The sequence below is a fragment of the Manihot esculenta genome, chromosome 18 (genome assembly GCF_001659605.2).
Source record: "Manihot esculenta cultivar AM560-2 chromosome 18, M.esculenta_v8, whole genome shotgun sequence".
In the NCBI taxonomy this organism is placed as follows: domain Eukaryota; kingdom Viridiplantae; phylum Streptophyta; class Magnoliopsida; order Malpighiales; family Euphorbiaceae; genus Manihot; species Manihot esculenta.
The window spans coordinates 12,785,272-12,808,793 of NC_035178.2; the positions used below are offsets into that span (position 1 = coordinate 12,785,272).

The 23,522-nt window shown below is 31.8% G+C and overlaps 3 protein-coding genes across 4 annotated transcripts; all 3 read right to left on the reverse strand.

Moving 5' to 3' along the window:
* Positions 1 to 793: 793 nt before the first annotated feature.
* LOC110606798 (putative 12-oxophytodienoate reductase 11) lies at positions 794 to 7,751 on the reverse strand. 2 transcript variants are annotated; one of them, XM_043952871.1, is made up of 5 exons: positions 7,434 to 7,751; positions 2,986 to 3,126; positions 2,708 to 2,838; positions 1,818 to 1,994; positions 794 to 1,585 (listed from the first exon to the last, which is right to left on the reverse strand). In XM_043952871.1, the coding sequence occupies exons 1-5, from the start codon at positions 7,502 to 7,504 to the stop codon at positions 999 to 1,001; spliced, it is 1,107 nt and encodes a 368-aa protein (XP_043808806.1). In that variant the 5' UTR covers positions 7,505 to 7,751; the 3' UTR covers positions 794 to 998. The 2 variants fall into 2 exon arrangements, with proteins under 2 accessions (XP_043808806.1, XP_021601480.1); XM_021745788.2 differs by lacking the exon at positions 7,434 to 7,751 and adding an exon at positions 3,555 to 3,864.
* LOC110606799 (12-oxophytodienoate reductase 1-like) lies at positions 5,348 to 6,602 on the reverse strand. The gene is made up of 3 exons (XM_043952872.1): positions 6,079 to 6,602; positions 5,805 to 5,956; positions 5,348 to 5,673 (listed from the first exon to the last, which is right to left on the reverse strand). Exons 1-3 carry the CDS (start codon positions 6,308 to 6,310, stop codon positions 5,374 to 5,376), a joined length of 684 nt encoding a protein of 227 aa, XP_043808807.1. The 5' UTR covers positions 6,311 to 6,602; the 3' UTR covers positions 5,348 to 5,373.
* Positions 7,752 to 8,346: 595 nt separating the features above from the next.
* LOC110606797 (putative 12-oxophytodienoate reductase 11) lies at positions 8,347 to 11,038 on the reverse strand. The gene is made up of 5 exons (XM_021745787.2): positions 10,735 to 11,038; positions 10,172 to 10,312; positions 9,894 to 10,024; positions 9,479 to 9,655; positions 8,347 to 8,956 (listed from the first exon to the last, which is right to left on the reverse strand). The coding sequence occupies exons 1-5, from the start codon at positions 10,857 to 10,859 to the stop codon at positions 8,364 to 8,366; spliced, it is 1,167 nt and encodes a 388-aa protein (XP_021601479.2). The 5' UTR covers positions 10,860 to 11,038; the 3' UTR covers positions 8,347 to 8,363.
* Between the last annotated feature and the right edge of the window lie 12,484 nt (positions 11,039 to 23,522).

Here is a 23,522-nt window from a genome sequence, read left to right on the forward strand (position 1 = left end):
TTATGTTAATTGAATTAAATTATATTTATTCAGCTGACCTATTTTAGCTAAATATGGAATACTATTAAATCCCAAAATTTTATCTTTTCTCATTTATTATTTATTTATCTGCTTATCAAGTAAATTGTACTCACTCTTTATACTTTTAATATTATAGATCCTTTTTGGTGATTCACTTTTAGCTGTCTACATCTTTTAATTTTATTTTTTATTTTCATTTTGTTGGTCAGAATCTAGGAGATCGAACCAATCCTAAATTCTTTATAACTTTTTATAATTTTAAAAAATAATATATAAATTATGCTGGATATATTTTATTTAATACAAATGTATTGTGAATTGACTAGATTAGCTATAAATCTTTTTTTTATATTTTAATATTTTAAAATTATAACAACTTTTATTTATATATATATATATATATAACAACTTATAAATATTCATATATATATATATAATTCTATCAATCTTTTTCTAATCATATCCATCTCTAAAATTAACAATTTGAGTCTCCAAATTCCATATAGTTTGCAAATCTAATTCCAACTTTATCCGCTCCTATCTCATTTGCTACGGCTTCAACTATTTCCAAAGCGAAACGGCAGCGGCTCTCCAGAGATCCACCGTACTGATCCGTACGGTCATTCACCTAATCTTTCATGAACTGATCAATTAAGTAACCATTTATTGATTAATAATAACTAATTATCGTATTAAATTTTTATTTATATCTAAATATTTTCAAATTTACACTGTAAAACTTCATTTGCAAAAAAAAAAAAAAAAGCAATTATTTAAAATAATTTTGATACATTAATCATCTAAATGACCATTATTTCAAAAAACAGTTATTACAACACAAATATTTTCTACATGAAAGAGGAATTTATTTTCCCAAACACATCCTTCCATCATCCATCAAAAAGAAGAATCTCTTGATGGAAGAGAAGGATTGAACAAATATAAGTAGCACTGCTCCTGCAAGAAACTTGATTAATTCACTCTTCAAGAAATGGGTAATCAGTATAACCAATTACAGGATCAGAAGTATAGAATGTTTCTCTGTTGTACTTGTTGAGAGGAGCATTTAGCTCAAATCTCCTTGGTAAATCAGGATTTGCTAGGAAAATACGACCATAAACAACAAGATCTGCCCGATTTTCAGCTATAGCTTGATTTCCATCTTCCCTGTCATAACCTCCTGCAACAAGAAAAGTTCCTTTGAAAGCCTTTCTCATAGGCAGAAGACTCTCTGAACATTCAGATTTTTCTCCTACTATTTTCATTCTTGGCTCAACCATGTGGCAGTAAAGAATTCCATATTTATTCAAGGAATCAGCCATGTAGAGTCCCAAAGCATGAGGATTTGAGTCTCCAGATTCCATATAGTTTGCAAATGGAGATAATCTAATACCAACTTTATCTGCTCCTATCTCATTGGCTACAGCTTCAACTATTTCCAGAGCAAATCGGCAGCGGTTCTCCAGAGAACCACCATATTGATCTGTGCGATCATTCACCTGATCTTTCATAAACTGATCAATTAGGTAACCATGAGCACCATGGATCTCAACTCCATCAAACCCTGCAAGGCAAATAACAAGATAATAAAAGCAACAGAGTAGAGCATTAGAATTGGTTACTAGTTCAAATGCTCCTTAACTTCTAAATTTGAAGAACAATGAAAGGCCATGAATCACATTTGTCACTATTGAGATCATACGAAACAGCAGATGAGTATTTCATTGATCAGTGATTAATTCAATAACTCTAAAACATTAACCCTTAAGCAATCCAGTGTTATTTAAACAGCCTACCAGCTTGAATTGCATTCCTCGCAGCGACTCTAAAATCATTCACGACTTGTGGAATTTCATCTGTTCTTAGTCGCCTTGGAGGTGTGAACCGTGCAACATCAATGCCATTGGCTCGAGGTTGAGGGGTCAAAGGCTTGTCCGAACTCGAGACTGGAGCTTGCCCATTTGGCTGAAAACCTGTAAAGACCAACTATTGATGTAAAATCAAGGTGCCAACAAAGAGGAGCATTCACTAATAGAGTGATTCCATATGTGAATTTGAAAGGAATAGCCGAGAGTTGTTAAAATCATTAAGAAACTAATAAAAGGAGAAGATCCTCATGGACAACTAGAATGAAAATTCTTTGCTAGAATTAAGTCACTACAGCAATATAAACAAAAACCATTTACCATATCAAAACCCCAAAGAGGAAGTCATTTTGCATGCTCAAAAAACATGTGCATGTGAATCCCCTATATTAACTAATGGGAAATTCAATTAGATGAGATACCGCCAATGTGTGGCAAGTAGAACTGCGTTGGAACCAACAAAATATTGTATACTTTAAGGAGGCTTGAGACATCCAAATAGTAATTTAACCTCAATAATCGGATAAGAAAATATGCCATTAAACTCTTTTACTGAGCTACAATCACCTGCATATGCACTAATGGAGCCAATCCCAATTGACTGTTAACTTCTTAGGTATAGCAATTGGTGTCACTTGGTTAAATTTAAAACATAGTAACTCCTATATAGCTTCTACAGATGAGTAGCATGCACCCAATAATTGATGCCAGAATGACAAGAGAAGCCTTTTGACAATATCAATTATCAAGTTCATCCAAAGTGACAAAACCAACATTATATTTAAATAGTATCAACAAATACAAACGTCCCAAGCACACACCTGTATTTGAAACTCTTCCAACATGCCAAATTTGACAGAAGAATATACCGCCTTTGGCATGAACAGCATCTACAATGGGTTTCCATGCTTCAACTTGTTCTTTGGTCCAAATACCAGGAGTATCGGGATACCTTTAGTAAATGAAAACACAAAAGTAACGTTATTATGAGATATCAAAAGTCCATTTCAGGAAAGCAAATACCAAAATTTGCTTTTCCCCTTCCAATTGTGAACATAAAAATGGCCAAATAGACTCATTAAAGTATAACAGAAGTTACCCTTGAGCAGTGTCAGAAACTCCCGTTGCTTCAGCTATAAGAAGACCCCCTTTGGTAGTTCTCTGAGAGTAATACAAGATGGCATGAGGCTGAGGAACATTGTTGTATGATCTCTGCCTGGTTAATGGTGCTAGAACAATCCTGAAAGATAAACATTGATTAAATGATGAATCAATATCATCAAGCTTTAAACTTTCTAAGCCAACGAGGTCAGCAAGTAAAACTCAGTCCTTATAGAAGTAAAAACACGAAGAGAAAACATTCGATTAGCTTCTATAAAATCATCAACGAAAGAGTCAACTCCAAAATGGGCTGCGTTTAATCTCAGAAAACAACACCCCTGCCTCTGAGATCTGAAGATGGGGAAAAGAACGGATTTCCCATATAGAATATTATTCCATATAGGACTTATCACAAATACCTGTTCCTTATATATTGGAAACAAATGCAAAATGCAAGACACAACAAAATCCACAAACCGAAAGCATCGTCATCAAATAACACCAAAACCCAGTAACAAAAAAAAATCCAAACAATGGGATTCTGAAGAATGAGAGCATTAATATTACCTGTGAGAAAGATCGAACTTCCCCATCTTGTAGGGAGTGAGAAGAGGAATAATGGGGGATTGAGCAGACATGTTAGCGATGTTTTTCTGGTCTTCCTGGTGAACTATAGTTTCCAAAGTCATTCAAAGAACCTGAAAGATTTTTTGGCTGCAAAATGGAATGGAGAATCCCAACCAGGGGCAGAGGGTATTTAAAGAATCCGAGAACCGACAACTCAACGGCGGCTTCTTCAGGTGAAAAGCGAATTGATTATAGATGTTCTTGCAGTCCTTCAACTTTGGTAGACCAATAATCAGTCCCCATTCAGAGTTTTGACGAATATGATGACGAATGGCTTTTGCTTTTTAGGGGGTAATTACAATTATTAGCGTTGAATTCAACTAAAATTAATTAAATATTTAAATTAAATTGATTCAGTTATTTTTAATATATTTAAATTCTTCTTAATTGAAATAAAAAATTTCACAAGAGTTTTCCTACTAATGTTCTCTTTTGGAATGTAAAAATTTATTTTTTTTCTAATTTATAAATATTTTTTTAAAAAAATAAAATTAATATAATTTTATAAAAAATTATTTAAATTTTTTATTATAAAATGAATTCCACCAAATGATGTTAAGAAGTCTCATTCTTAATTAAATTCTGAAGATTCTAATTCAAGCTTTTTTAATCAAATAAAATATTATTAGTTTGTTAAACAATTCTTAGTTTAATTTCCAATTATTTAAATATTAGGGCTACTCATTTTTTTAGAAATAATTTTAATATCATTAGGATAATTTTTTTTCTTCTGTAATTGAGTTCTTATAAAAGATTTTTTTAAATTATTAATTATTTAGTTTTTTTATTAATTATATAGATTAAATAGTTGTTATTTTTAAATTATATAAACAAAATAATAATATTTTAAAATTACATAATTATATAATTATTCTTTTAAATTATATAAACGTTTTTCTCGTTGGGCTAAAAGACTTTAAATTTAACTAGAAAATAATTTTTTATTAACACCACGTGGCAGCTAACCATTAGATTTAGACTCTCTGATATACGAACTGACCTATGACTACGATGTTTTTCCTTTTTTTTTTTTTTTGTTTTTTTGTCAAAGCCTATAACTAAAATGTTGATCCAACCAAATGAATTTTCCCCACAAATTGTCCACATACATTCAATCCTTTAAAATAAAAGAAATAATAATAATAATAATAAAAACCTTGAATTCACGCTGCTCCTCAACACGAGCTGCGGCAATTTTTCAAAACCGTAATCATGACATGGAAATGACAAAAAGAAAAAAATAGATAAAGGATTAGAGTTTGGAGCTTGTCGGTTTACAGACATTCACCTGAAAGCAAGTTCGGTAATATTAACTGTAGTAATAATTATTAACTGTTTTATCAAAATATAATTATTTTATGGACTGAATTTCTTAATTTTTTGTGTTCAGTTCAAAAATCAAGAATAAGTACACAGTTGAATTTAAACTTTAATCTAATAATTTAATTTCATATAGGTACTAAAAGTGAAATTTTCCATAAACAAAACATATTTTATAATAGAACAGCAAAATATGCATATTGGCACGTGTGCTTTCCTTTACCAGTATAATCTCTCTTTTTTATATTAAGAATTATGTAAAAATTCAATTCAATTGATTTATTTTAATAATTTTTTATTTAAAATAAAAAATTTAATTATTTTTATTTTATAAAATTTTATTTTTAAAAAAAAGTTAAAATCATACATGATTTTAAAAGAAAAAAAGGAATTTCTTGACAGAAGAGCAAGAATTGGGCATTTCTCTGCAGAAACTCAATCAAGCAGTGGATTCAAGAAATGGGTAATCTGTATAACCAATTACAGGATCATCTATATAAAATGTTTTTCTATTGTACTTGTTGAGAGGAGCATTAAGCTCAAATCTCTTTGGTAAATCAGGATTTGCTAGGAAAATACGACCATAAACAATGAGATCTGCACGATTTTCAGCTACAGCTTGATTTCCATCTTCCCTTCCATAACCTCCAGCAACAAGAAAAGTACCTTTGAAGGCCTTTCTCATGGGCAGAAGACTCTCTGGACATTCAGATTTCTCTCCGAGTGTTTTCATTCTTGGCTGCAATATAGAATTCCATATTTATTCAAGGATTCAGCCATGTAAAGTCCCAAAGCTTTAGGATTTGAGTCTCCAGATTCCATATAGTTTGCAAATGGAGATAATTTAATTCCAACTTTATCTGCTCCTATCTCATTTGCTACAGCTTCAACTATTTCCAAAGCCAAACGGCAGCGGTTCTCCAGAGATCCACCATACTGATCCGTAGGGTCATTCACCTGATCTTTCATGAACTGATCAATTAAGTAACCATGAGCCCCATGAATCTCAACTCCATCAAAACCTGTAAAGCAAACACTAGTTTGAATGCTTACTAAAATTCTAAACTTGCATTCACGAAGTGATTAATTCAATAACTCCAAAAACTTGAACACTTGTGGGCTCTGTGTTATTTAAAATGCCTACCAGCTTCCATAGCATTCCTTGCAGCAATTCTAAAATCATTCACGACTAGTGGAATTTCATCTGTTGTTAGTCTCCTTGGAGGTGTGAACTGTTCAACGTCAATACCATTACTTCCAATTTGAGGAGGCAAAGGCTTTGTCTGTACTAGAGATGGGAGCTTGCCCATTGGTTGAAAACCTGTAAGACCAACAATTGATGTAAAATCAGGATGCAGACAAAGGGGAGCATTCATAAAAAAGAGAATTTTATTATGTGAATTTGAAAATAGCTGAGCATGGCCATATTATATATATATACTATGAAACCAAATCGGCATATCATTTAAAATTCAAGAAAGGAAAAAAAGGAGGGACAAGACTCCAATCCTGCAGAATAAACCCAGTTTACAGCCATAGCAAACAAATGGACGACAAAATTTGCTAATGATATAAATTACTTAGCAATCTTACACGGGACCCACTATAATCAGTGATTGTAATAAAATCTTTGCACATACAACGGTTGTATGATAAACTTTCTCCGCAAGTGCTCACCTGAATTTGAAACTCTTCCAAATGACAAAAGAATATACCGCCTTTAGCATGAACAGCATCTACAATGGGTTTCCAAGCCTCAACTTGTTCTTTAGTCCAAATTCCAGGAGTTAAGGGATATCTATAGTAGATGGAAACAAACCAGAAATGTTATTATGAGACTTCATTAATTTTTTCCAAATTAGGAAAGCAAATACCAAAATTTAGTGTACCCTTTTAAATCTTGAACATAAAGAATAGCCAGCTAGACAAATAAAGTATAACAGAAACTCCCGTTGCTTCAGTTATAATTAGGCCCCCTTTGGTGGTTCTCTGAGAGTAATACAAGATGGCATGTGGCTGAGGAACATTGTAGTAAGATCTCTGCCTGGTTAATGGTGCTAGAACAATTCTGAAAGATGAACATTAATTAGTGAAGAATCGATATCATCAAGCTTCAAACTTTCTAATTAAGCCAACGAAGTTACCAAATAGAATTCCTCCCTTGTAGCAGTAAAAACACTCGAGGGAAAACATTTGATACCTTCTATAAAATCATTAAGCAAGAAGTCAACTACAACATGGGCTGCATTTACTTTGAGGAAACAACACCCACACCTCTGATATCTGATGATTGAAAAAGAAATATTTGGATTTTCTATGCAAGAGTATTGCTTTAATAAACAAAAAACACCTGTTCCTTGCAGGACTTATCACAAACACTTTGTCCTTATATATTGGATACAAATGCATACACCAAAAGTATCATCATCAAACAACAGCAAAACCAGTAACAAAAAGTCAAAATAATAGAATTCTTAACAATGTGGGGGTTATCATTACCTGTGAGAAAGATCGAGCATCCCCATCTTGTATGGTGTGAGAAGAGGCATTGTGTGGGACTGAGTAGACATAGTAGCGTTGTTTGAGTTCTGTCCTTGCTGAAATTTTAGTTTCCAAAGCCATTTACAAGTTGCAAGAACTTCAAAGATATTTGCTAGAAATGAAAATTGAATGAAAAGAGAATGGGATGGAGAAGCCTTGCAGGGGAAGTGGGTACTATAAAAGAATCCGATGTCCAAGAACAGACAAGCCTGTGGCGGCTTCGATGTAAACACCAAGTGAAGGTTCCTCCAAACATTCAGCACAGGTTCAATGGCTCTCTCCCTCTGCAATTTGACGTAGATAATGATGTAGGGGAAAGGTTCTACATGGTTTTTCTTTTTTGGATAACTTACAGCATATTTAAATGGCTAAATGCATGATTTTTAGCATTATTTTAATCTCTTAATTTTATTTTTTTTTATTTTTTCATTTTTAAATTTTGAATAATTTTATTATTGCAATTGCATATTATTTTTGTAACTTTTATTTATGAAATAATTTAATTTATGTGACGAGATATTCATACACTAATTGTAAAAATTAAATTATTATATAGTTTAAAAATTAGAAAGATAAATAAGATGAATTTTGTATTAATCAACTTAAATATATATTTATTTTTGTAGAAAATATTTACTTTATTAGTGATTCGAACCTTCAAATTAAATTATTTTAACTTAATTAGAGAAACTAAATAGCATAAATCAGTCTTATTAGAATTCTTATCAAATCTATACAAGATTGATTTGAATCTTATGGGGGAATTGGAAATGTAACTGGACATGAATCATTAGAATCGAAACAGAATCGCAAGAATCAAATGATTCACCGATTCATGAAAGTAAGCCAGAAACTTGATGAACATCAATGCTTCAGCTAGAAAAATAATTAAGTAGTGGATTCAAGAAATGGGTAATCAGTATAACCAATTACAGGATCAGATGTATAGAATGTATCTCTATTGTACTTGTTGAGAGGAGCATTAAGCTCAAATCTTCTTGGTAAATCTGGATTGGCTAGGAAAATACGACCATAAACAATGAGATCAGCAAGATTTTCAGCTATAGCTTGATTTCCATCTTCCCTGCCATAACCTCCTGCAACAAGAAAATTACCTTTGAAAGCCTTTCTCATGGGCTGAAGACTCTCTGGACATTCAGATTTTTCTCCTGTTGTTTTCACTCTTGGCTCAACCATGTGGCAGTAAAGAATTCCATATTTATTCAAGGATTCAGCCATGTGAAGTCCCAAAGCTTCAGGATTTGAGTCTCCAGATTCCATAAAGTCTGCAAATGGAGATAATCTAATTCCAACTTTATCTGCTCCTATCTCATTGGCTATGGCTTCAACTATTTCCAAAGCAAAACGGCAACGGTTCTCCAGAGATCCCCCGTATTCGTCTGTTCGATCATTCACCTGATCTTTCATAAACTGATCAATCAGGTAACCATGAGCCCCATGGATCTCAACTCCATCAAACCCTGTAAAGAACATTAGTATTGGTAGCTAGTTCAAATGCCACTTAAAAGTTGTATGTTATGACAAAAGCACAATACTAAGAACACACACTCAAAATCACAATAATAGGAAGAGAAACCCAACAAAATTAATTTAACGTGGTTCGACCATAAAGTCTTCATTCACAGGCAAAGTGGAGATTTACTTCTAATATGATTGAGAAAACATTACAAGTATTTATAACCCCTCCATACCACAGGGGCGATTCTCCCAACATAGATTTTCATGTTTTATTCAATTCGAGCAGCGGAGCAGAATTTTTTGGGTCAGGTCATAATTCAGCTCATAAGAAAATATATTTAAAATTCAAGCCATATAATTGAGATTCTAAAACTTGAAGAACAAAAAAAGAAAGAATATGAATCACATTTCTCACTATTGAGATCATATGAACCAGCAGACGAGTAATTCACTGATCAGTGATTAGTTCAATAACTCCAACGACATTAACACTAAAGCAAACCAGTGTTATTTAAAAAGCCTACCAGCTTCAATTGCATTCCTTGCAGCGATTCTAAAATCATTCACAACTTGTGGAATTTCATCTGTTCTTAGTTGCATCGGAGGTGTGAACTGCGCAATATCAATGCCATTAGCTTTAAGTCGAGGGGCCAAAGGCTTGTTTGTACTCGAGATTGGAGCTTGCCCATTTGGCTGAAAACCTGTAAACACCAACTTTTGATGTAAAATCAAGATGCCTACAAAGAGGAACATTCGTAAATAGAGAAACTTTTCATGTGTGAATTTGAAAGGAATAGCTGAGAATGATTAAAAACACAAAGAAACTAATAAAAGGAAAAGATCCTCATGGACAACTAGAATGAAAATATCAATTATCAATGACAAAACCAACATTCTATTTAAATAGTGGCAACAAATACAGACGTCCCAAGCACACACCTGAATTTGAAACTCTCCCAACATGATAAATTTGACAAAAGAATATACCGCCTTTGGCATGAACAGCATCAACAATGGGTTTCCACGCCTCAACTTGTTCTTTGGTCCAAATACCAGGAGTATAGGTGTACCTTTAATAAATAAAAACAAATGAGGAATTTTATCATGAAAGTTCAATTATCCCAATTTAGGAAAGCAAAACAAAAATCTGCTTTCCCCTTTCAATTTTGAACATGAAAAATGGCCAGCTAGACATATTAAAGCACAACAGAAATTACCCTTGAGCAGTGTCAGAAACTCCCGTTGCTTCAGATATGAGAAGACCCCCTTTGGTAGTTCTCTGAGAGTAATACAAGATGGCATGAGGCTGAGGAACATTGTTGTAAGATCTCTGCCTGGTTAATGGTGCTAGAACAATTCTGAAAGAGAAATATTGATTAAATGATGAACAAATATCATCAAGCTTCAAACTTTCTAAGCCAACGAAGTTAGCAAATAAATATTGTTTGTGGCAGTAAAAACAAGAGAGAAAACATTTGATTATCTTCTATAAATTCATTAAGCAAAGAGTCAACTACTAGACGGACTGCATTTACTTTGAGAAAACAATGCCCCTGCCTCTGACATCAGATGGTGGAAATAGAACAGCTGACCCGTAAAAAGAATATTAGTCCATCTAGGACTTATCACAAACACTTGTTCATCGTATATTGAAAACAAATACAAAATGCAAGACAACAAATCCACAAACCGAAAACCTCATCATCGAAAAAACACTAAAACCCAGTAACAAAAAGGTTCAAAACAATGGGAGTCTGAAGAAGGAGAGCATTAATATTACCTGTGAGAAAGATCGAACTTCCCCATCTTGTAGGGTGTGAGAAGAGGAATAGTGGGGGATTGAGCAGACATGTTAGTGATGTTTAAGTTCTGTTCTTTTTGGTGAACTTTAGTTGCCAAAGTCATTCAGTGAATCTCAAAGATTTTAAATGAAAATAAAAGGAAAGCAGAATGGAATGGAGAATCCCAGCAGGAGAAGAGGGTATTTAAAGAATCAAGAACCGACAAGCCGGCGACGGCTTCTTGAGTTGAAAAGCAAATGAAGGTTCTACCCATCGTTCTACTCTGGTAGACTAATCAGTCCCCATTTCAGTTTTGACGTTTACGATGACGAATGGCTTCTCCTTTCAAAAACTTTTTACAGGTAAATTTTACTTTAATACATAAATTTTAATATAATTATTAAATTAACTTCTATATTTTTAAAATTAAATATTTAAATATTTATATAAAAATTAATCTTTCCTTCCGTTATTAAATTAAAAATTAAGATAATTACACATATGAAAAAATAATTTTTTTAAAAATACTTTTTATTCTATTCATTTAAGTTATTAAGAATTAAAATATTTAATGAATAATAATTAAAAAAAATTAATTTAATTTGATAATTTAGATTACAGTTAATATTATAATACTAATATTATTAAGAACTAAAATATATTATGTTAAAAGTTGGAGTGGGGTCAAAGGCTAGGAGTAGTTAAATATCTAAAAAAAGACTTTTTTTTTTCAAAATATTTTTATTATATCCATTTAATTTTTAAAGGATTAAAATATTTTAATTAAATATAATTAATAAAAAAATTAGTTAAAATTAGTTAAATTCGATATGTAGATTGCAGTTGATATTATGATATTAATATTATTAAGAACTGAAATATATTATGCAATAATAAATAAATGATTAAATTGTTTAATATTTATTGAGTTTATTTATTAGATTGAAGTATATTATGAAACGATATTTGAAAAATCATATGTTTAATAAAAATTATAATTTTAATTAATTAAATTTAAAAGGAATCAATAAATACATTTCACTCATATAACGATAATTAATAATAGAATAATTGATTCTTGAACAATTTAAAAATATAAAAGTCTAAATGTTTGATTTTAAAAATATAAAAATTTATTTATTAATTATATTAAATTTAAAAACTAAAATATAATTTTATTTAGCTTAATATATGCTAGTAGATTATTATTTTAAAATATTTATAAAATGAAAAAATTTAAATATTTAGATTAATTTATATTTATATTCAAAACTTTATAATAAAATCATTTTTTTTTAATTTTTCGCAATTATAACTAAAATAATTAAATTAAATCTAAAAAATTTAATAATAAATTATAATATAATTTCTAAAATATTATATTAATAACATATATAATTCTTTAATTTAAATTTTATGTTAAAAGTAAATTTATTTTACATTTATCATATTATATATTATACTGAATAAATATTTATTATAAATTAATTAATTTTCATTACATAAAATATCATATATAATATTATATATTAAAATATTTTATTAAATATTTATATTCAACATTATAAATTATATGCATATTTTTAATGTATACATAATATTAAATAAAATAAAAATATTATATGTTTTAATTTATGAAATCATCTCTTTAGGCCATTTTAAATTAAATGGGATATGGATTATAAAATTATTTAGGCCAATAATATCAATAATATTACTGGAGATGAGAAGTGATGTACTCGAAATAGAATTATATTGCGTTTGGCCAATTTGTAAGAAAGAGAATGTGCAATGGTAGGCACCTACGACAACCACCATGACACTCAAATCAATAAACTAAAAAAAATGATAAATGTAAATTGTTTAGAATGTAAGAGTAATTGTATAATAATTGTGTGTCTTGATCTCAGTAATCATTAGTTTTTATATTATAAGAAAATAGAGTTAATTATAGTATTTTTTAGAAATCCAGCTGATTTCGGATAATTAATTAGAGATTCCATCGACTAATTGATCGGAGATCCTGTGATTATAGGTGTAACTGGAAACTATTGAATTGTGCCTACTAATGGTAACTTTATGTGAAAACTCAACATTTTTATAAAAGAGCGAGTATTGATGAAAAATCAAATGCTATGGTGTCCGGATTTTCCTTTCCACGGATGGAATCATGTATCGACTTATCAGCCTATTAGACCCTTGCTACGTGCTCTGTTGATGGTCGTTGAATTCGTCAATTAAAATTGATTTTCTTTTTTTAATTTAATAATTCTTATAAATAGGATAAATAAGATCAATCTCACATATACCTTAAATTTATTTAATTTAAATGTCAAGCAAAAAAAATGAAGATTTATTTAAAACGAAAAATAGAAGAAGGAAATTTTTATTTTAATTTTAAAAAATTTAAGAAGAAATAAAATAAGTATGATAAAATGATGGAATAAACAATTAATTTAAAAGTTCAACAGAAATTAATCAAAATAGAGAGGTTTAACAGTTAATTATTGATTCAAAATGTAATTCACTTAATTTTCAATTGTTTAGTTATAATGTTTAAACAAGCGAATTCTATTAATTTTTTCTTAATACTAAATTAATTTGTAAATTGCTAAATTAATTTTTAATTAATTAATAAATTCAATAAGCGTGCAGATTTAATTAATTAATTACTTTAAAAAAATAAGAATTCAAACTTAATTAACAATTGCAAAATAATTATTTAAACCAAATCAGTAAATTTCTTAACATAAATAGATATGTTAATTGCTACTTGTATTAATCCAATTAAACAATTACACATTTACTTAAGTTAATTAGTAATATATTATCTAATTAGGATATTGAATAGGTCTCTTAAATTTTTAAAAAGACAACAATGGTGGTGGTATTCTCTGAAAATAGAAAAAGAATAAAAACATAAATTAAAATAAAGAGGAAATAAGATTAAATCTCACAACTTAAATAAAATCTCAACTAGATTAACTTTCAACTGAAAGAGAATATTTAGCCACTAAGAGTCATAATAAAAATACAAAAAAATAAGAAGTAGAAGAAGAGAAGAAAGGTTTGGCTGGAGGGATCAAAAGATGAAAATAAGGGGTAAATTGAGAGATGAAAAGATATATTTCTAATTTCTAAATCGGTCTTTATATGTTTTTTTGAATATAAAAAATAATAAATATTTAAAATTTAGAAGAAAGAAAATAAATTAATAAATCTTTTTGTTGTTGTTATCCTAATCCTCGATCCGATCGTATTTGCAGCTATAAAGACCGATTTCTTTTTGGATCACAGCTCCATCGAGTTTGGATCACAGCCTTAGGCAAGGCAAAACCTTCCAGTCTAAAACAATCTCTGCTGGTTTCTTTTTACACTTTCAGCTCCAAAATTGTTTAAAATCAAAATCCAAGTAAAAATCCAATTGTTTACCATCAAAATCATAATAAAATTATGGAAATTAATATTAAAAAAGTTGAGTTTTATAACTCATCACCTGTTTCATGGTGACAGCTCATAGTTTACTTTAGACGATTGTTGTGTTACATCAAAGGTCCTCCGCTAGTCTTTGATTCTTCAAATTCGAATGTGACAGTTATCTTCACGAGCTTGGGCACATGATATATCTAGGTTGGCTTTCCACACTCACGTTGCTCTGTCTGGCCCTGATCATAAAATAACTTAAGTTTTTTAACGGGACTTAACACCCGTCTTGTGACTCGCCTAGCAGACACCTGCCTCGTGGCTATGGAATAAATTAGAAAAAATAATAAATCAAACTTAAAACTCGATTGGGACCAACACCTGGTCATTTAGCCTAGCAGAAAGCCACCATGTTGTACTTTTTGGCAGAAACTTAATTTTGTCTTTTGGCATTAATGCCCGAAGACTCGCTTGGCGGTTATCCGCCTTGTAGCACTTTTTGGTAAAAACTTGATTTTGTCTTTTAGAACTAACATCCGAAGACTCGTCTGACAGTTACCCACCTCGTGGTGCTTTTTTAGCAAAAACTTGTCTTTTGGGACTAGCACCTGAAGACTCACCTGGCGGTTGCTCACTTCGTGGCGCTTTTTTGGCAAAAACTTATCTTTTGGGACTAGCACTGAAGACTCGCCTGTCAGTTTTCTGCCTTGTTGCCTGACATAAAATGTCTTAGAAATTTTTTATGAAGCGGGACTAAAAACTAGTAGAATGGCCTGGCGAATACCCACCTTGTGGCCTAGTATAGAATGCCTTAGAAACTTTTTGTGAAGTGAGACAAATCGCGTGGCCTAGCGGATACCCGCCTCGTAGCCTGGCATAAAATGCCTTAACAATTTTCTATGAAGCGGGACTAATACACGATCGTGTGGCCTGGCGGATTCCTGTCTCGTGACTTGGTATAAAATGCCTTTAGAACTTTTTGTGAAGCGGGACTAACACCCGTCGCGTGGCCAAGCAAAACCCGTCTTGTGACCTGGTATAAAATGCCTTAGAAACTTTTCATGAAGAGGGACTAACACTCAGTAGCTTGGCATAAAATGTCTGGTTTAGCAGGACTAACACTCGAATTATGATCTAGCAGAATTCGCCTTGTGGCCTAGTATTGAATGCCTTGTTTTGTGGGACTAACACCCAGATTATGACTTGGCGAAACTCATCTTGCGGCCTGGTATTAAATGTCTTGTTTAGCAGGACTAACAACCAGATTATAGCCTAGCAAATATGCACTTTAGGCTTGAAATGCATTATAGAATTTCTTATAAACGTGGCACTAACACTCGGTTATTGGGCCTAGTGGATACTCGCCTCGTGGTTTGGCATAAAATGCCTTAGTTGATGGGACTAACACTCGATCATCGAGCCTGGCGGATACCCACCTTTTTGTTAGGAAACTCAGAGATTACTGCAATACAAAACGTGCAGTGAAAAATGAAAAAAATTTATGTTTCCCTACTAGGATCCAAGGGCTTCGTTTATTTCGAAAAGAAGGATACGAGACTAACCTGTTAGACTCGACGAGAAGATACAGTTTCGGACTAATGGTGCTGCTTTTGAAACGAACACCCTCAATGGTATCCAAACGAACGTCTTTTACCCTTCTAGAGTGCTAGCTCTCTCAAAGATGGATAAACTATGTGCTCTTCCAATCTGCAGCTCAAAACGATTTCTCTAAAACCGTTACTCCTACAATTCACAGAAGAAGTTTTTATTTGTTTTCAGTCTTTTGTTTTCCTATACTTCTTTTCGTAAAAGAGTTGTGTTCATAATCAACTATCACAATCTCGCAGATACTCAAATATCTTACGTGATAGTTTGTTTTGATAAGGAAAACCAAAGAATTTTTTATCTGTAACAGTTATAGATAGACTGCAGATCATTTAAATATTATTATCTTATAATAATAATTAATATTAATAATAATAACATCTTTATTATTATTAATTATACTAATGGGCTTTTAGCCCATTAATATGACATAGCACATCAATAACGTTCTTTTGTGCGTGACCCAATAGGCTCATATTAATTAGCAATAGGCCAAGTCCCACCAGGCCCATAAATCATAAGCGGCTTCTAGCAAGACATTATGACTACCCAACTAATATGAGGATCGATAGTCCGATAAAGCCTAATAATAGAATATGTATTAATCCATTTGTCACACGATATCTAGTTTGAACATAAGTTATGGTCAATGTCAAACTTATAATGTTCAAATTTGTGATTTCTCGATCTCTAAGTAGACTGATAAAATCAAATGATATTGATCACACTATCAATTCATTTGAGCACGACCATGCATTTCTCAATCTCACTTATCGAGGGGCCCAGAAGATATCTCTCTCAAACATAGGGACAAATTCTATCTTGATTGTTCAATATTCTCTATATAATTTCTATTATGCTCAATCATAACCTTTATGATTGTCTGATTAAAGACAATGTTTGGTTATGTCAAAACATAACAGTTCTTATGTTGGAAACTATGACAATCTCAAGTCAAATGATTAAGACATAACTACTTTGAGATTCACTTATGACAATAACCCATGTAGTGATCTCAATGCGTGTCTATCCAATACTTTGTTCTCTAACAAGTATCTATAATTATTGAATTATATCAACATATACATAATCATCTCATGATTATCAATCAATAATCATACTAGTCATATTTTATTATTATCACCATAATAATAAATAACCAGGGATGTTTAAACATTATTATGAACATGCAAACAAATAATAATGATAATAAAATCTCTTTTATTAATAACCAAAATGACATACAAAAATGTCCAAGATAATGGCCTAGGGCAAATACACTAACACTTTTGGCTTGGCATAAAATGCCTTGTATAGCAAGACTGACACTCGGATTATGGTCTGGCATAAGATGTCTTATTTAGCGGAACTGACATCTAGATTATGGCATGAAGGAACCTGCCTTGTGGTCTGGCATAAAATGCCTTATTTAGTGGCACTAACACTCGGATTATAGTCTGGCGAAACCTGCCTTGTGGCTTGGCATAAGATGCTTTGTTTACCGAGACTGACACCCAGATTATGGTCTGGCTGAACTCATCTTATGGCTTTTAATGAATGCTCTTTAATTTTTTTTGAAGAAGGTAACCCCATCGTTTCTTGTCACTGAATAATACAACATATAAAAAAAATATCGTTAACTATTATTGATAAAATTTTCTCAGATTACAAATATTTCAGGAGTGGGAAATGACTCAACTATCTAACTTGGCCAGCTTATAAGACCTTGGACGAATAACTTTCGAGATTCTAAATGGTCCTTTCTAATTTTCGTCCAACTTACCAGACCCGGCATTACCTCCTATTGCATTTGTTTTTTTAAGAACTAAGTCCCCGTGACTTGACTCTACCGTTGAACATTCAAGATATTTTTTGCAAACCGATTATTTTTTCCCTTACCATTGCTTAGTCTTCCTGCAATTATATGAATAACCCCTACAGGTTCACTGTCAGAGGTGGTTTTGTGAGTTGTTATCTCGGGTTCAGATCTCCTCTCTTCCCTACTCTTTCTGGCAAACTTTCAAAGTATAACGTCCCTTATTAACCTCTCGATCTCGTCTTTTAATTGCCGACACTCCCCTATTATATGTTTATGGTCTTCATGAAAGTAGCAATACTTGGTCTTGTCTCGCCTTTCAGCTCTCTCAGGATTGAGCTTGGGAGGCCACCTGACCTCTTTGTCATTTTTCCTAATCCTCATTAGAATACGTGTTTGTGAGTCATTCAATGGAGTATAGTTTTTATACTTACTTTGCTCATCTCTTCTTCGAGAGACTAGGTAACTTCTATGGTCTTCTTCATATCCTCACCTCTCCATCTTTTGATTTTGCTTTTGACTCATTCTTTTGTCTTCTCTCAATGCTTGGACTTTATCATCCAGCCTGATGTACTTTTGGGATTTGTTCATTAATTGTTGGTACGTACCGGCTGGGTTCTTAATTTAAGGAATCTATGAACTTGACATTGCATGTTCCTTTCTTCAATGCTTCACATGCTATCTCATGATTTAATTCCTCCACCTATATTGCTTATGCATTAAACCGTGAGATAAAACTCCTTAAAGACTCGCCCTCTCCTTGCTGGATCTTCCGCAAGTCAGAGGAGAGCTTTTTAGGAGATATACAAGTAATAAACCTGGATCTAAATAACATAGTAAATTGTGTAAAATTCTGAATTAAACATGGGTTTAGATGTTGGTACTATTTCTGAGGTAAAACTCCTTAAAGACTCGCCCTCTCCTTGGTAGATCTTCCGCAAGTCAGAGTAGAGTTTTTTAGGAGGTATACAAGTAATGAACCTGGATTTGAATAACATAGTGAATTTTGTAAAGTTCTGAATTAAATCTGGGCTCAAATGTTAGTACCACTTTTTAGCTAAACCTGTGAGTGTTGACGAAAACACTCGGCACAACATGAAGTCATTGACATCCTAAAACTGCATGGTAGTCCTAGTGATTGCCAGGTGACTTCTGGGATCTACTGTTCCATCATATTTATCCAAGTGTAGCAGCTTGAAATTTATTGAAAAAGTTTATGCTAAGATCTCTTCTAACAGGGGGCGAGACATTGTCCAGGCCATAGTCCTCCTTCTGCTCCTTCTGGTACCTTTGCATAGCCCAAACCAACTTCCAGTCGACGTTCTTCAAAGCCTCATTTGACGACTCTTCATCCTCCAGTTTGGCCTTCCCTTTGGATTGCGCTTGGATCGCTTCTATCCGAGTCATTGGGGTATCAATAGAAGCATCCTCCCTTACCCTGGGAGCCATAAATGATGCCTCCCCTCGAAATTTGTATTGCTCGAGAGTAGTCTGCAGCCTTTTGATTTATTAGAGCATTTGCTCATTATTTAGATTGTCGAGATTTGCTTCGTTGACCATAGAGGGCGTGTTTTATCCATTACTAGGAGCAGAAGAAATGATAGTGCCCTTATTGATAACAACCGTAGTAACCGCTTGTGAACTGCCGGTCATTTTGAGAGAGAGAAAAAAAGATTTTTTTTAAGAGAAAGGGAATAAGAGATCGATTTTAATTCAAATGAACAAAGAGAATTCAATGAATTTTTCAATAATAGAACCAAATAATGTGGTTGAAATAGAGCTGTGTTGCGATTGGCCAACCTACAAGAAAGAAAATGTGAGGTGGTGGGCACCTACGGCAACCACTCCGACGCTCAAATCAATAAACTAAAGTAAATGGCGAATGTAAGGAATTGCTTAGAACTCAAAAGTAGTTGTGTAAGAAATAAGTATATTAGTCTTTGCGATCATTAGCTTTTATACTGTAAGAAGATAGAGTTAATTATAGTATTTCCTGAAAATCTAGCTGGTAGCGGTTAATTGATAAGAGATTCCACCGGCTAATTGATCGGAAATCCCGTGATTACAGGCATAACAGGGATTTACTAAATTATGCCTGCTAGCGGTAACTTTATGTGAGACTCGCTCTCTTCAGGGGAAGGCGAGTCTTGATGAAAAGTCGGGTGTTATGGTGTCCCGGTCTTTTTTTCCACAGATGAGACTACGCATCAACTTATCAGACTCGTGACTCTATCTTATGGTGACAGTTCATAATTTATTTTGAACGATTATTATATTATATCAAAAAATAAATAATGAAATTAAAAAAAATTATTGAAATATAAATATGTATTTTAAAAATTAATTTATTAGTTAAATAAAATTTTAAGATTATATTATAATTTACCGTTAATTTTTACAGATTAAGTTTAGTTTCTTTTATTATAATTGTGATAAATAAAAAAATTTTAATTTTCATTATTCAAAATCTAAGTTTTATGTTTGTATTTTGAAATAATTGATATATGGCAGATTTTATAAAGTTAAATCACATTAACCATTAATCACATGTTCTCATGTGTTAATATGAAATTTAGTAATTAGCTTATTTAAACGAGTAATTATATTAAATTCAATGTTATTTATGTTTTAATAGAATAAATTTAATCGTTTTCTACGTTATGACTAATGTTTATTATTACGTCAAATTCTATTTCTTTATTAATTGATTTTAAAAATTCCAATTCAAGTATTTCTTATTTAAATAAAAATTCTTAATTTGTAAAAATATTCTTAATTTAATTTCCAATTATTCAAATATTTGAAAGGAAAATTGAAAAAAAAAAGAATTTTTAAAGGAAAATAACTTTATTTTCTTTCAATTTTTATTTTAATTAGAGGAAAATATAAAGGAGAAAAAAATTTCAAAAGAAAATAAGTTTTATAATCCACTCTCATATTTTCTCCATATTGAGAAAAATAAAAAAAAATAAAATTACAAATAATTCATGTATTTGTTATATTCTTTTGAATATTTAGGGTTAAAATTATAATTTTATTATTTAAAAAACAATTTTCTTACTTTTCTCCCTAATCATTAATTTATTTTATTTCCAATCTTTATTCTATTTGGGTAAAATACTTTGAATTTAACAGTTTTAAAATATAAAAGTTTATTTTTGACGGTAAAAAAAATAATTGATTCATATTAAATTTTTATTAGGACAAATTAACAGCACGCGAGTGGCAGCTAACCATTAGATTTAGACTTCCTGACGTATGCGCTTGCCTATAAACTATGACGTTGATCCGACCAAGTGAATTATCCCCATGTTCATCCCCCCCTACATTCAATCCCTTTTGCACAATTAAAAAAAAAATCAATGATTTATTACAAAACAAATATAAAATGAAATCTAAAAAAAATCATGAATGATCTCATTTTATTTAAAATTAAAAATTTTATAAATTAAAAAAATGAGTTATTTCATTCTAACCAGAAATTAGATGAAAAAAAAAGTAAAATTAAATTTTTATGAAATTTTTAATTCTAAAAAGATAATTTTCCATTTGGTATGGTTCATTTTGCAAGAAAATTTTAAATAAACTTTTACAAAATCATATATTATATTATTCAATTTTACAAATATAGTATTGATCGAGGTTCGACTTAATAAAAATTCAACTATATTCGATTCAATTTCTAAGTAAATCAAAGTCAAGCTCAATTTTTAGGTTCATTTAGTAAACGAGTTAAATTTAAATTTTATAGTATTCAATTTGTTGAAATTCATGACATCGATTCGTTTTCTGAATTCATGGGTAGACTCGCGATGAGACTCATAAATAATCTCATTAAGCAAATTGAGATTAATATTATAAAAAAATTAAACTCAAATTCTATATAAATTTTTTGAATCAAACTTAAATTTTCTTAATATATATTTATAAATAAATTAAAATTTTAATATATTATTATAATTCTTAATAAATTATTCGAGATTAAACCCGATAAAAGCTCAAAAATTTAATTCAGCCCCTCATTGAGCTTCTTCAATAATAATTTTTAAAACACTTGAATATTTAAATCATATTCAAAGTACGATGTAGAGTGAATATATCATATTTGATAATACTAATTATTAACTGTTTTAACAGATATCAAAGGTAAAAAATAAAGGATTTCTCTTAACCTTGAAACGCTATAATAATTTTTTGGATAAACTGTAATTTAGTCCCTCTGATTTAGTTAAATACAACTTTTCATCCTTCTGTTTTAAAAAACCTTTAATTTAGTCACTATAATTTTTAAAAACTATGCCATTGGTCCCTCCCATTAGATTTTCAGTTAAATCACTGTTAATTTTAATTAAAAGACTAAAATACCCATAACAGCTTCTTCTACTCCTGACCTCACCTACTTCCTCCCAAATGGCCACTTCGGCATTCAGGTCCACCACCAAGCGAACCCCATTGCGAAATCCTCTGCTTTGTCCACTGATGACTCCTCTTCTTCCAATCTGAGCTCCTCGACTCACCGCCGCTCTCGGAGCCTCAGCTGTTTCTCCCGGCCTTTGCCTCCGTCAGGGGATGACTTATCTGGCGACGCGCCTCTTCCAAGAGGGAGGTTCGTCAACACTGTTAGGGGATCGGATTTCCCGAATGTTACTCTCGATGATCTCGCTATTCAGTTCTTCGGTTCTGCTGATCAATAGGGGTGAGCAGTATTCGGTTCAAACCGAAAAAACCGACCGAACGGAACCGATTTGAAAATTTGGTTCGGTTTTTTATACATTTCGGTTCGGTTCGGTTTTTAATTTCAAAAATTTTGGTTATTTCGGTTCGGTTCGATTTTGATCAGAAAAAATCAAAAAAACCGAAGCGAACCGATTAGTGATAATAATATATTTTTTCAATAATATAGTGAAATTAAATCATATTAAGATTAAAATATTTTAATTAAATTTTAAAATATTAAAAATAAAGTGTAAAAAATAAAAAAATTATTAAAAATCGAAACCGATCAAACCGAATCGAATCGAACCGAATCAAACCGGTTCGGTTCGATTTGGTTTCTGACCAAAATCGGTTCGGTTCGATTTTTATAAACACTAAAATTTTGATTTTTGGTTTATTCGGTCCGGTTCGGTTTTGAACCGAACCGACCGAATGCTCACCCCTACTGATCGAGGCCGTTCTTATTCGAGAATTGAGGATGTCAGCTCTGGGGATAAAGTCAGTGTGTCGCAAAGAAGAGGGAGGTCCGTGTCAAGGCACGGTTCGTGAGTTGGTGAAGGGAAAGCTAGTGGTCGAAATGGCTATGTCGGGGGATGGGTTAATTCCGATAATAATTCAAGGAGGCGACGCTCTGTATCTGTTGTCCGATATCAAATTAGTGATTCTGAGGTGAAATTCTTTTCTCCTTTTTATTCTGTGATTTTTAACGCATCACAGCTTTGCTATGGTGTTGAAGATCTGAGTTTTGCATGTTTCGCTTTATAACTTGTGGGTACTTTTTGTTCTTAACGTTATAATGGTGTTTGAATCGGGTTGGATCAGGTAGAGGGTTTGATGTGAACAGATTATCAGCGGAGGAGGCGGAAGGAGTAGCAATGTCATTGCCAAACAGTGTTGTGTCGTCATTTTAGATGGATTTTGGGATTAGAAACAGAAGCTATAAAAGAGATATGGAAGCCATTGATGTCGAGAGAGTGTGGAAAGTATTAGAGAAGCTGTGGTGGACGAAGCAGAGGAGCTCCGATTGGAAGAAGATGAGTCATCAGTGGACGAAGCAGAGGATTTCGCAATGGGAGTTCGCTTGGTAGTGGACCTGCAAGTTATAAAGCGAGTGAGGTCAGGAGTAGAAAGGTTGTATTTTAGTAGTGGACCTGCAAGTGGCCATTTGGGAGGAAGCAGGTGAGGTCAGGAGTAGAAGAAACTGTTATGGATATTTTAGTCTTTTAA